At 42.2% G+C, this 14,979-nt stretch overlaps 1 protein-coding gene across 1 annotated transcript in view; it reads right to left on the bottom strand.

Moving 5' to 3' along the window:
- Positions 1–663: 663 nt before the first annotated feature.
- si:ch211-26b3.4 (connector enhancer of kinase suppressor of ras 2) overlaps positions 664–14,979 on the bottom strand; it is a 68,897-nt gene continuing 54,581 nt past the window's right edge. Inside the window, 10 exon segments of the mRNA XM_055034246.1 lie at positions 664–5,845; positions 6,664–6,926; positions 7,383–8,130; positions 9,231–9,331; positions 9,420–9,490; positions 11,592–11,663; positions 11,851–11,924; positions 13,856–14,028; positions 14,093–14,094; positions 14,566–14,612. Of these exon segments, the coding sequence (XP_054890221.1) occupies positions 5,636–5,845; positions 6,664–6,926; positions 7,383–8,130; positions 9,231–9,331; positions 9,420–9,490; positions 11,592–11,663; positions 11,851–11,924; positions 13,856–14,028; positions 14,093–14,094; positions 14,566–14,612 (1,761 nt within the window). The 3' untranslated portion in view covers positions 664–5,635.

Genomic DNA, 14,979 nt, shown 5'->3' with positions numbered 1-14,979 from the left:
ATGAAGACTGCAATGACCTTTATTTCACCCGCCTTGTAGCAACATAAATCTCTGTGCCAGTTCAAAAGAAAGCTTAAATAGGATATAAAATAAGCACCATAAATAAATGTTAGTCTCCTCTTTCACCATCTGAACACAGGTTAGTGCCTTGTCCACATATGCAGTAGTGCTTGTGTGGATACACTGTCAAAAAAAACCTGCTTTAATGACGGTGATGTCACTATTTTTCATTGGCCTGCAAATTTATCAAACCAAAAACCCAATAGAGAATCTACAAGGTGTTATTATCAAGAAGAAGAGACAGCTGAGCCAGTAATGCCTCCGTGCTATGCCGCATTGATGCAGTAATTCATGCCAAAGGAGCCTCAGCTATGAAAAAATAGGAAAGTACACTGAATAAATGTTTCCCATCGTGCATTATTCTATATGGGTGATCTTTTTTGTCGTTAGTTTTATGATGTATGCATTTGTTTTTATTAGCTGGAAGCCACGATCATCAATAATAACAAAAATGAGTGGTTAAAATACATGTCAGAGCATCATGAACCTATGATGCACAAGTGTCACGTGTAATTTATGCAATTTTTCCCATCGCTGGCGTTGACACCCGTATACATCAGACACAGAAAGAAACAGCAGCTCGTAGTGCAGAGGATTCGGTTTATTGAAGTCAAAGTTTAACAACTTAGGTTTACAATCTGTATTTTCTGTAATATATATATATTTATATTTATTTATATTTATGTACTTTCATAAATATGAAATCAAAAAAGGCTACTTTAGGAAGAATAAATGTCATTTTTCTTTCTTTTTAATATCTTTAGTCAGTTGAATGTACAGAATAACAGTAAGCTAATATTATCCTTGAAAAAGAGCAATATGTTCCTTTTTTTATGTCGCAGTGCAACTTACATCTTACACACCTGTGCAATGTACCATGAGGCGTACACCCCTGAAAGAACACAGTGGAATCTCCCTTTTCAGCCTGTTTCTGCAGGTCTACACACACACGCACACACACACGCAAACACACACACAAAAAAAATAATAATAAATGCATTAAAAGAATCCTGGAGAGGTAACACAGTCAGTGTGTATGTCTACAGTTTGAGCTGGAGAGAGAAGACTTCGTACGACAAATCGAAGAGCGTGGGACTGCATCGCAGCTCGTTCGACGGCCGCAGACCTGGTGTGTGTGTGTGTGTGTGTGTGTGTGTGTGTGTGTGTGTGTGTGTCTGTGTGTGTGTGTGTGTGTGTGTGTGAGTGTGTGTGTGTGTGTGTCTGTGTGTGTGTGTGTGTGTGTGTGTGTGTGTGTGTGTGTGTGTGTGTGTGTGTGTGTGAGTGTGTGCGCGTGAGCATGTGTGTGTGAGTGTGTGTGTGTGTGTGTCTGTGTGTGTGTGTGTGTCTGTGTGCGTGTGTGTGTGTGTGTGTGTGTGTGTGTGTGTGCGTGGGTGTGTGTGTGTGTGTGTGTGGGTGTGTGCGCGTGAGCAACACTGGTGTGGTGAGAGACCTTTGCTGTCAAAGAGCGGATTTTGGGAGGCACAGGGAAAGTGCTTGCATCGTTAAGTTTCTTTGTGGCACTCATGAAATTAACCGTTGAAAAACATGAGCTGCGGCTGCGTTGGATATTTCACTTCACTGTTACATGACGAAAAAAATCCACTCAGAACCGACAGAAAGAAGAAGAAAAAACAAAACAAAGATCAGGACACTCGGTGGTTAGTGCTGGATGCAGCGGGTGCTACACATTGTTCAGTCTTGGACACTAGGGGGCACCATTGAGTCCTTGGCCTGATGTTGCAGATGAGGTGATTGGTACAGACCATTCCAGTGTGGTAGTCCCTCACCAGCCAGCATCAGCCACTTCCTCACAGGGATTCATAGGCAATTGCACTAATGTCTGCAGAGACAGAAACCTAAAAACGATTTTTTGAAGTGTCTCATAAAAGTAATAACACCCCATGAACCTTCTTGTGCTGTGTTTGCACATATATTTGACATTACAGTCAATAACAAGACACATTTAAAGCATTTCACCAGGATTTTTAACTCAGATGTATAGCCTAAAGTTAAAGGTGATCTATTGTGAGTTGTGATAGGTTTCTGGGCAACGCAAAACATTTCGATAACAAGATTTTAGTCTGCTCTGTTCTCTGGACTTTGAGCTCTTCTATGGCGTCTTGTCACTTTAAATCTAAATAAGCCCAACTCAGCATTTACACTTGCACCTAAAAATGGTTGCAAACAGATGCTCAAATATACAACCGCGCATTTTTGAAAAGCAGAAGTAGAGCCTCCTGCACAGACAACACGAATTCAGCAAGTTGTTTCTGAACGGCAAGTCGACAACAAAACTCTTGTGTTTTCCAGCAGCCATTGTACAGCGCACACAGCGGTAAAACCAGCTGACTGGGGCTGCTACCACACGTGGCCTTAACTATCAGGAGGTTATTTTCTAGAAATCGAAAAAGGATCATTGCCCCCAAAAAAGGCTGTTATTTTTTTGTTTTGTTTTGGGGTTTTTTTACAGTTTGTTTTATTTTTCTTTTCATTTTTAATTTTTTTTAGAAGCAGCAGAGACACGAATGGAAGTACAAAAATTCAGATATTATGCAAAATGGGAATTTCGCATAACAGATCCCCTTCAAGCCAAAACGTTGCCTGGTATAAAAATATCTTACACATAAAATTTTGCTCTGACAGCCCTAAAAAAAAGAAAAAAAAATCCAATCTGTTTTCAGAGGTCTATTAGGAAAAATGCCTGATAAAGACTCCAAAACACAGCAGAGAGGTTAGATATATAAAGAAGTCAAAAGCTGGGTTAGTTTTTAACTCGTGTAGCAGAACTGCAAAGCCACCGAGACACATTGATGGAGGAAGCAGCGGAGAGGCCCGTGGTAAACGGCTGAGGAAGATCTCCAGATATTCACAGCTCAGGCGAGAGAATTTGTGGAAGAATGGAGAAAAGAGAAAAAAGGCTGTTATAGAGCAAAATGAATTGAAATCAAAGCTTGCCACTGGCCATATATGGAAGAATGTTCTGTATTCAGATAAGACCAAATTATAAGTTGTTGTTTATTTTATCAGTCTTTCACGTCGGACACTGTGTGTGGCACAAAAATAACACTTGTCATGACCTCACATACGGTGGATCAGCAGTCGAACTGTTATTTGACTGCTGATCTCAGACAACATCGCCTTCATTTCCTGCATGACTTTGGTCTGTTTCCAAAGGAGAATATTATATTTATCTCAACATCCAGAAGAGTCCTGCCCACCAGACCTCATGGTGAAGCTGCGGCAAAGTGTCGACTTATGAGGGACGAAAGCAAAAGCCTGCCGTGTTTTTCAAATTTTATTTGTAAAAAAAATAATAATAATGAAAACTATATTAAACTATTTGTTTTAAGCAATAGGGGGATTAAAAATAGAATACGGTCCCAATTTGAGATTTTTCTGTTTTTTTTATTAAAGGCATTTTTCCATTGCACTTTATATGAAATTCATAAATCAAAATGAGGTGAATTGTGTTAATATTTGGGGTTTTTTTATGACTGTAAACAATAATTAAGTATGTGAAAAACATAAAGTTATGGAGTTTTGTACATAGGGGGGAATAACATGGGATTACTGCTCCTACCATGCATCAATTCATACCCGCCTGTTTATAAGCCTCACCTACAAAACCTATCAAGTATTAGCGTATTTGCATTAGTTGAAGAGTTTATTTGTGGTGGATTTGGCACCAAAACAGGCTCCAGCCCAGGGGCCTATTAGGCCCCTGGGCTGGCTCTGGCTCTATTACTTCAAATCCTAATTCAATACAGCGAAGTTTGAGGAATTGATAGAGACAAACTCAGAGTATGTTTATGGGGTGTGAATACTTCCAGGAGACACCGCAGATGAACCAAAACACGACAAACTGAATACAAAATTCAACATCTGCATGACGTCGAAAGAGCTGAGCAGCAAAAAAGAAATATCACCTTCGGACGTACAGTGTGTGTCTTTAAACCGTATGCAATGAAAGAAAGATTTTGAAAATATGCGTTATCAAAAAACCAAAAACAAACCAAAAAAAACATCATTTTTGCATGTATCATGCGCTACAGGACTAATAAATAAAAAAGGAAGAGAAATAATCCACAGTATTTTTACCCTGTCCCACTCTAACCAGTCCCAGACCTTTTCCTCATGCAACACATCGCCGAGAAATAGACCGGCTGTGAGTCGAGCCGGCACAGCCGCTGCCGAGCGGCCCTGTGGGGAGAGGAGGTGGAGGGCGGGGCACTGCAAAAAACCTTGGCGTAGAATACATCTTACTTTACATTATATCTATGACACAAAAACGTAAATAGATTTATATATTCTCCTCTAGGCTTAAATACATCTGTAGACTGTACACGAGTCGTTAGAAAATGAGACGGCAAACGCTTTTTACCTGATATCTGAACAGCAATGGGAAGGAGGCCGATGTGATGGAGACCCTGTGATGCAGGCGATGGGACACAGAGATATAGAAAGTGCATTCTTTGTAGTGAGTGACTTCTTTGAAAAGAGAACTCCTTTGCTCTTGCATTGAGTGGAAAAAGAAAAACAAAAGGTAAAAAAAAGAAAGAAAAGGAAAAAAAAACACAAAAAAAAGTAGTCTTGCACCCACACTAATAGAAACGCCGTCTCTCTCCGCTACCTCTAGAAGCGTATCACAGTGGTAGTGGAACTCGAACATTTACATCAGTATTCACATTTACACAAGTCTTTTTGAGAACTACTTGATAGGGGAGATGGGGGGGAGAAGAAGGAGAAAAACAAAAGAAATCAGAGGGCGCAAAAACCGGGATTGCATTTGAACAGAGGAGCCTCCTTCTGCAAGGACGTCTGAACACTTCACAGTTTAAAGGAGCGTGCTTTGTGGCCGGCACAGTTGTTGCTTGATGCTTAATTTCATGGGTTCCCAGAGAAACAGCTTTACAAAACATAAAATAAAACTAAATAAATAAAGAAAGAAACCACGTTGCGGTCTTGACACCACAGCTCCCGTTCTCACAGTTTCCCACGAGAGATCAGCCTGAAATACCCGCGATTTCCCTGTAAATCAACGAGATATGCCATGAGAAATAAAGAAAACAATTTTTAGAGAAAGGGGGAGAACTGGTGGCTCTGGGTGCAAAGTTCGTCAGTAGAAAAGTACAGTGCTGTGGTGAAAAGGTTTCTCGTCTGTATTGCTGCTACATAGCCTCCCCCCGTCCTCGAACACTGACAACAAAAACAAACAAACAAAAAAAACATAAAGAAACAAACATGGGCTCAAAGTCTCCCCTTTTTTTTTGTTTTCCTGTTTTGCTCGACAAGCGTGTTGACTTTAGGTGAGTTCCACAGACAAAGGAAGATTAATGCTTTCTGTTCAGGCATGCAAAAGCACCCTGTGTGGGGGGAGGGTCCTCGTGATTATCAAAAGTTCATCCACGCATCTCTCAGGCTGTTTCCCCCCCATTCTGTGATATTTACACATCTTACAAAGTCTGCCCCCGTGTTTGTGTACGAGTGCGTGCTCGGAGTCGTGATGGGATAACGGGAGGCTCTCCGGGCCGAGAGCCGGGGTTCAGCGCGTCGCCTCCCCCCGCGCCGCCGCACCTCACACGTGCGTCTCGATGAAGGAGTGCGTGTGGGTCATGAGGGGCGCGCCCATCGGGGAGAGCTCGTCCTGGCCGTTGGTGCCGGGGCTGAGCTGGCAGATTTCGGCGTAGAGTTCGCTGTGCCACTGCTTCCACTCTCTGAAGGTCTGGGAGCAGAGCGTGGGGTCCTCGAGGAGAGCGCAGATCACTTCCAGCTCAGACTCTTTGGCCTGCAGGACCACAGAGACACCAACAAGATGGGACACGTCTTGAAATGTAAAACAATTTAAAGCTTTTTGGAAGAAATCATTAAATCAGATTCAATAGATTTATCATTTGACTTGTGCCTGAGGTCGGACCTGGTAGTGACCAAAACTCGCTTTAAGATCCAGCCGAGACTTATGACTTCATAGCTTAAATATTGTCAACAGCAGCTGCGTTTCCATTGACCACACAATTGGAATTAGGAAAATGAATTTGCTTAATGGAAGCATGGCGATTGTGAAAAATTGTACAGTTTTTGCTGTAAAAAATTTTTCCGCTAGGATGGGGTGATTTTTTTGGCTGTATTGAAAGTGGTGAACTCCGCAGAACTGAAATGGAAACATTTTTTACCTCCTGCGAGTCGCAAGATCGACAACCAGATGTTACTACCGGCAGAAAAGACGGCTGGAAGCGGAGGGAGGATGACGGCTACAACATGATTTTATTCACATGTGAGTTTAATTTCTTACTTAATGGAAACACGGCAATTGTTAATTTGTGTCTTTTCAGCATTAGCCGATTATCGACAAAGTTCTGCGCACATTGATAACGGAAGCGCAACTATCGACTTTCAACAACATATAATTCCCAAGTCATATTATCAAATTTCCAGTTAACATTTTTGTTTGTTTGTTTCTGAAAGTGCTATGACAGGAAAGAATCAACCATATTGGAGATTGGTTATACTGACGTCAAAATAATCGTCATCAGCATCTGCCTTAAATAAAACTTCATCGGTGGATCCCTCTAGAATAATAAGGTGCGACGGATTTGGCGGCGGTACCTTCAAAGTGCTGCGGAGGGCTCGGACCCGGTGCAGCCGGTCGTTCAGCAGGGGGTCCCTCACTCTCTGGGTGAAACAGCGTCGCAGCTCCTGTTTGCTGCAGGGCCTGGGGTCTCCCAGAGCGTTCACGTTGGCCTGCTCCAGGGCCCGGTAGAGCTGCTCGAGCCCGTCCAGAGGCTCGGGGTCGCGTCCGTCTGAAATCCGTCGCTCCCTCCCCTCCGAAACTCTCCTTTCTCTGCTGTCCATTCGGAAATCCCGCAGGTCTGGAAAACCCAGAGCGCAGGAAGTGGGATTAGTGAGATTCAGCTGGGTATAAAACTGAAGACAGCAAATTAAAGGTCACTGCTATTGACCCTTTCCACGCAACGTCACTGTCTTCAGGAAGAGACCCACTTGTGTGTGAATAAACACACAAGGATATAAACCAAACTTATTTTTATTGTAAACGTCTTGACGAGGAAAGAAGACGTCAATGGATCGTAAGGGCAATTTGTGCAAAGGTAAGAAAATGAATGTTCCAGCACTTCACAAGTAGGATTTTTTGAAGACGCAATCAAATATGGCAGTGCCCTGTACATACATAGTTTAGAAAAATGTAATTTCTTTAACATGTTAACATTTTCTAGAGATGTATAAGCTAGATAATGTAAACCCTTCCACTTTTATCACATGTACGATTCAATGTGAACCAAAATGAACAGGCGAGTTCGTCTTCTTACCATCTTCTGCCTCCAGCATGTCTGCAGCTGAGCCCTCTGCCTCCTCATCCTCACTCCTTTCCTCCATATGAGCCGCACTGTGCAGAAACTTCCCCAGGATCGGATCTCTGTTCCTGGGTAGACTCTGACTCCGCTGCTTGTGGGAGCGTCGGTGCGTGTGGCTGTGTGTGTACGGCCCTCGCTCCAGCGGGAAGGGCCCGTCCCGTTCCCTGTCCCTCTCCGCCGCGTGGTGTCTCCGGACGGGCAGCGTCGCTTGCCGGCGCCTCTCCGGGGACATTCCCTGTCTGCCCAGACCTCTGTAGTACCCCATCTCTCCGGCCATTCCCCCAATCAGGCCGCCGTAGTCGCTCTCCCCCGGCGCCGTCTGCAGGAAGTGCAGCCCTGCGCTGGTCAGCGGGGTCTCGATAAGGTCCTGCCAGGAGCGGCGCTCGCGGTGGGACGAGCGGCAGCTGGACGAGTGGGTGCTGGTGCTGCCCGTGCCCGTCCCCATGCCCATGCCGTCTCCACGCTGGTCCTCGGCCGAGGAGTGAGAGTGCGTGGACTCGCTCGAGAAATGTCGACCGTGCTTGGACTCTGGGAAAGGGCTGGAGGAATTCACCTGCAGAGGGAGAGGGGAGGTGGAAGAGACCATCTGTGGAGGAATCGGGGAGGTGGAGGCACTTTTGGGGAGAGGGGATGGAGTGGAGCGCAAGAGGCTCATGGAGCTCAATGAGCGGGGCAACTGGTCGTAACTGTGGAGGAGGTTGGCCTGAGTGGGGATCAGGTGTGACGGAGCGAGCGGGGAGAGGAAAACGTCACCAAGCGGGTGCGGACATACAGAGACAGGAGACGAGCAGAGCAAGACGGATGAGGTGGGCGAGGACGGAGAGAAGAAAAGGCAGAAATACACCAAAATAAGAGAGCAAAAAAAAAAGCAATGAAATGATAGAGGTAAAAATATTGACATGACTGCTGAATGGTTTTAGTTTGAGTAATCATGGTGTTGCCAAGACAAACTGGAGAAGATACCCAAAAGGAACGATCTGTAAAGACCCACCGTTACTGTGAGCGGCAAGTTAGGTTTGCAGAATTATTAGAAACAGAATTTTTTTTGGGGAAAAAACTTAATACTAAAGAAATTATAGGTATAATAAAACGCCAGTTAAAGATTAATTGAAATAAGACCACTGGCGTTGGAATTAGCGAGTGCCAACACACATATTTAAAGGTAACACACCTATTTACTGTATGCTCATATATAGTAAATGTTTATCGTAAATATTTACTTTTTACATAAAGTAGGTTTACTGTATGTAAACGTTTGATTTTGAAGAAAGTAACGCAAAAAAATTATGTAAAAAAAAAAAAGTCTTTTTCATTTTTCTGGCATGTAAGTGATGTTTAGTCTGACTTAATATTATACGGTGGGGAAGAGAGGCTCTGTGTCTCTTTATAAGTGTAAACATCTGACTTCACCTGCTCACAAATAAATGAAGCTTTGCAGAATTCAGTGTTGGACGACACGCTAATACAGCTTGATGTTGGATCATTTGTTTCGTAGGCAGAAACGCCACCCACCACAGTGACATGCAACACATGTGGCCTTTACTTTGTATGAGCCTCCGCTGAAGAGGAAGGAAGATGTCAGCGCGACCTACTGCCACCTAGAGGTCAGACAGGGTAAACGTTATGATCTTGGCTGCTTACAGAACCAGATAGTCTCCCACTCTGACGTTTTATTAATGCTGAGAGCTCTGCTGTGTGCAGCTCGGAAAAACTGTGGGGCTTTTAAGAATAAAATATTCCATCAGAATGAAACGCTGCGGAGAGAGCGTCGAGTGGGCCTGAATGAGAGACTGCGTTACTCACAGATGGCGTGCGGTGGTAAGTATCACAGAGGGACGAGGGCCCCTCCTGTTTGAGTGTCATTGATCCGTCAACCTCGTCTTGATCGCTTTCGCTCCAGTAGTCTGATGTGGGGACAAACACAAAGGGGACACAGGCAGGTGAATTCACAAGCAGGAAGGAAAGGAGCACCTTCTTTTTTTATAAACACACCTTCATCAGGGCGCGGCACCTTATCGTCAGGTGTGTAGCCAATAGCAGCTAAGCCCAGCCGGTTCATCCACCTGCAAGAAACAAACAGACTTAGAGCGCATATAAAGGCAGGAATTTAAAAAAATGAAAATGGACTGCAGAAGGAGAGAAAATGAAGAATGGGTGACGATGGATCAATTCGAGGGACTGAATTTGACAACACACATAGACCAGCATGAAGAAGCCGACTTCTTCCTCCTGAGCGGCTTCCCAAACGTTCGTGATCATTTCAGAAAGGGAAACGTAAAATGAGGAAGGAAAGGTCCGACTTTCTCTGAGCCACGGACACCAATTTGTCTTCATTCCATGTCCCATCATTCGTCTGTGTCCCTCCACAGACACCTGACAGGTTGAGCCTGTTGCAGTCAGCAGTTCATGAATCAATTGAGATATCAATTAACATGACCTTGATCATTCCCATTCTGATGATTAAATCTGAAACCATGGCTCTGGGTGAGTATGGATATTATTTCTGTTTTATTTATTGATTGGTTGAGCTTCATTTTAGAAATTTAAAACATCTTCCAGATCCAGTATGGAGTGTTCTTTACAAAATGTAAGTTTAGTAGTCACAGAGAGAGTGCATTGTCATGCCATTATTGTTATATTACTTGAAAATGGTCTCAAAACAACAATATTATCGTTTATCGCGATAATTACTGGGACAATTTATCATCCAACAAAATGTATTATTTGGACAGGCCTGAGTAAAGTCGCAAAAATGTCAAAGTATTCACATTCCTGATTTTTTTTTCTCTTTTCAACACTTTACAATTAGCCAGAACCTGAATTGTGCAGGCACTAAAATAAACGGAATAAGAGTTTAGTTAAATATAATCTACTATCTCAAGAATCTCATCCAAATCCAAATTTAACCGTTTCATAAATATTACACTCTTGCAGTCATTCAATAAAACTCTTTTTTGGAGCAGGAATATTGGAAATCAGGCTGGTAAACCTGATTAAACCTCCCAGGAGCCTCATTAGTTGCATCATGGGTACTTTAAAGAAAATACCTCAAAGTTCCTTTGCCTCTTAGAAATTGTGCAGTTTTGTCAAGAGACATTTCTGAAATGTTTAAAGACTTCTGCCTTAAGCAAAGAAGAAAATGATTACAAACTACACAGCAAACACTGGATTTCTTTGGCACTGGAAACGTGGAGTGTGTGACGAGCAAGATGGATTCACAGAGTTCATGATGTCTGTGAGAAAACCGAAGTTTGAGTGTCACTGGACTGTCAAACAGATCTGATCCGAAGCAAATCTGAAAATCCTGACTCCCTGGTTCAATCTGGTTCGCATGTCTCTCCCCCCTCTCCCTTCACTTCTGCTATTTTTCTGTTGGATTTTTGTCTACAAAAGCATTTTTATAGTCCACCTTAAAATATATGAAGTTCATCAACCTCTAATATGTATGCATAATGATGCTCCGTTAACATTTTCGCCTGCCCCCCCATGTATCCATGGCTAGAACCGGCCCTGCTCCCCACAATCCCCTATAACCCCTAAACGACTTGTTCCCAGGAAACTGTTTTCAAATTCATCAAACCTCGTCTGCTTCAGCTCTACAAAACAGAGACTATATTTAGTTTTAGTTTCCTAAGTACACTAAAACAAACAAACAAAAAAAAAGCTGCAATGACATTCAAACAACTTTCATTTCTTACAGAGACATCCGTGTTCTTGCACAGAAATCCTGTGAAAGTGCCTGGAACCACAGACGAACCAACAAAATGCTGCACAGAAGTCAAATATAGCTGCTTAATTACGATCCTCCAATTATCTCCACATGTCATTCAGGGGAGGTGTAGATAATTAGAGCTCATCAGATGGCACTCCTGCAAATATCATTACATTCTCCCTCTCAGATGCACACACGTGACTCATAGATACACACACACACATGCACACATTCACTCACATGTGTTTCCAGCTCTAAAGTTTATCAGCAGAAGACCAGGATCATGTCTTATTCATGCGCAGTGTGGCGTTGGTGGGCCGCTGCCCTGTGTAAACTTGTTTTACTCGGCTAAAATATTCATAAGCATGACACGTGGCATCCCTGATCTCTGACTGCAGTTCACCTCGACACACACACACACACACACAAGCGCGCGCGAGGATGAAGCTCACCTGTTCATCTCCTCGAGACAATCTGTGGCGAAGAAGAAGCTCTTGATTTTGGGGTGACAGGCTTTGAAGGCGCTGCAGTCAGCCAGAGAGAAGGAGATTGATTAGCTTTTTTTCTTCTTCTTCTTCTTCTTCTCCTTCTTCCCCCAACCCTTGTTTTGTTTTCCAGCATGCATGGCGCGTTTGTGTGCGTTCACGTTGTGTGGGTGAGAGCAAATGTGCTTGATTAGTAATTCTGGCGACATGTGAGGGGGAGACTCACAATTTCCGCCTGCACTCTATGGCTCGGTCTATTCTGAACTCGGGGAGGCTGATGAAGCCCTCAGCCTTCTCATCCTGCAGGCGGAGACAGATGGAGAGCGGCGGTACATCATCCACACAGAGAACAAAATGTCAGGCACACTGATATACCAATTTTACAGAGGATACTATCGGCGAGGTGAAGTGCATGAAAACAAGATCTGCTGTTTACGTTGGCAGGGATGGTTTACTAAGACACACTTAGCATAAAAAAAACAAGCTGTGATTCTCTTAAATGGGCTACATTTAATGTACTTTGAAATTAAAACTGGTAATGTTGTCATCCGAATGTTCATTATCACTTAGGGCCATACAAATGTTACAGAAAAGTGACGTTTTAGTCAGGTAAAGCAATCTTGAAAAAAACAATGTTCTTGCAAACTTCAAAAGTTTAAAAGTAACCTATTATTCTTCTTTATCAACAGATTAGGAAAAGTATATGCGCTACACAAAACATGTTTGATATATTTTAGATGTAGTGAGTTCTGCCTGTTTCTCTCTCCTTTCAGAAGTGGCTGGTTTAGGGCGTCTTGTCACTTTAAATCCAAATAAGCTGCTGCTTGCCCCGCCCTCCAAACTTAATGTTTACACTTACACTTAATAATGGCTGCAAACGGATTTGTAACTATCCGGCCATACATCTTTGAATAGCAAAAGTCGAGCCTGCTGCGCAACCACCAAGTATGCAGCAGGTGTTTTCTAAATGGTAGGTCAACAACTAATTGCCTGCCCTTTCCAGAGGCTGTTTTCATAAGCAGCTGAGACCCGAATGGAAACATAAAAGCATGCAGAATGTGAATTTTTTTTAAAAGCACATGTAATTTTATCAGAAATTTGCAATACATGAAGTAAATATCATTAATCATCGTCTAAATGAAATAACGAACCGTCCTTATTCATAGGAATCTATGTTTTCTAAAGTTGTGCAAAAAGCCTAAAGCTAAACTTCTTATTTTGTCAACAAATTTAGAAAAAAAAGTAACTTTGAGTCAAATAAAACGTTATTTAGTGAAGGGAAGACAATCCTCCCATGTTCAGAAATTAATGTTTTTCTCAAAATAATGCTGTTGATGCCAGTGCTATAAACACATTGACACAAGGAGTGAGGCTCCAGATGGTTTGGATCACACAGAGGAAAGAACCTCTGGTTGCTGTATTTGTTTATTTCTACACACTCAGATGACAGAGGAAAAAGAGCTCAGTTTGGGGTCTTTGTTAACTTGGTGACATTTTTGGGGTCTTTATTAGCTTGCTGTTAAGAGACCACCAGCTTTTATTGAAAATCTCCTGGCATTTCAAAGAGTTCATGAGGATCCATGGAAGAGAAAGCTTTTCTGTGTTTCACACTTGGAGAGTAATCGTTGATGACCAGCTCAGTCGTAGTCTAATCTGACTAAAGTTAAAGACCCGATCAGAAGAATAAGCCTCATGTTTATGATTCTGATGTAAAAGCAGAAGTTTGCCTGCCGACCAGGTGGTATGAAATCGGCTTGTAAATGATGGTGCTCTTATTTTTTTTCTCATCTTTTGCCTCCAGTACAGTTTGTGCATCGAGGCGAGAGAAATGCTGGCCCTTTGTCCAGTATCGTCACTTCATACTCATAACCTGCTAAACCAAAGTGTCTAGACACGGACATCAACTTAGAAATCAAAGATGAAAAACAAAAAGCATGATTCTCTTTTTCTTCGTGCTGTGATGGCACTCAAGTTGAACCTTAAATATTTCTCAAATTTCCAGTGATGTTATCATGACGCAATAAAAGATGGAGTTATCTTTAGGCTTTTTACACTCCTTTTATCAGCGGTACCAACAGAGAAGCAGGCTGACGCATGAAAACAGTCGAATCCCGTTTACATCTTATGAGCAATAAGAAAAAAAAAAGTGTTCAAACCTTTCATGACTTGAAAATGTATCAGAAAGGAGACCAGCAAGAGAAGCTAAACAACTATTGACGCAAATGTCTTACGTTTTGGTTGGTGTACCAGTAAAGGCAAGATTCTTTGAGGATGAACCAGTACTTCCTCCATTTTTGGGTGAAATAGCCTTTAGCGTCCTTCTTCTTCCACAGCCAGCCCTCGCAGTCGCCGTGGCCCAAATCCTTACAGGAGATTCTCCTTCGACTGGCGCTGGTGAGGGAACCTGGGTCAGAAATAAAATGAAAACGTGTCAGCCCCAGAAGAGGCTTCATAGCCCACATTGCAACCCCTTATTATATTCGGAGCACATTACACCTGAGACAGTGACAAATGGAGGCTGGCCAAAAAAAAAAAAGAAAAAGCAAATCATTAATTACTGGAAGTCAAATAAAGGACAAAATGGGAGCAAGAATACACGCAATCCCTTGTGTCTCATGTGTGAGTTTGTCTTTCATCTATTTTCATCCAGTAAAGTACATCAAGACATATATAGTATATATATATATATATATATATATATATATATATATATATATATATATATATATATATATATATATATATATATATATATATATATATAAACTGCAGATGTCAGAGCTTTTAATATTATTTCAAGCCTTGTCATTCGGTGACTCACTGCTGAGAAACATTTGTTCAACTCTCAGGCAGAAATCACAAAAACAAAAACGTTTCGCTGCACATTATTACAAATTGCTAAACATAGGAAGAATAAGGGAAGAAACAATGACGAACTTACCTTTACTTCTTTTTGGTTTTCGTTCTTAAAGACGTGTAATGGAAAGACTAAAGGGAGGAGGGGAGGAGAAAGGTGTTAGCAAAGTTCAGGCTTAATGATGATGGACAAAGGCAAAGATTTAGAGCGGCCCATTTACTCTCCTTTTTAAGCTCGCTCTTTTCCCATTTGTGTTTTGAATTAAATGGCTTTTTTTTTACAAAAAGCATTGTAGCTAGCCATCAGCTGGAATCTCATGTAAAAGCACCACCTGTTAAACCCTTTCACTCTAACCGAATCTTTTTACATATTAATGCATATTCAATAAAAACAGACAGAAAGCAGGAAGGAAGATGTTCACCACTCAAAAGTAGCACCAAAATGTGCTAAAGCTAACTATCGGAGTGAATGTTTTGTGCTGCGCTAACTAGATTTTCT

The sequence above is a fragment of the Poeciliopsis prolifica genome, unplaced genomic scaffold (genome assembly GCF_027474105.1).
Source record: "Poeciliopsis prolifica strain line A6 unplaced genomic scaffold, Auburn_PproV2 SCAFFOLD009, whole genome shotgun sequence".
Lineage (NCBI taxonomy): Eukaryota > Metazoa > Chordata > Actinopteri > Cyprinodontiformes > Poeciliidae > Poeciliopsis > Poeciliopsis prolifica.
Note: the sequence above shows the minus strand (reverse complement) of the source record. Positions and strands in the feature narration are given on the sequence as shown.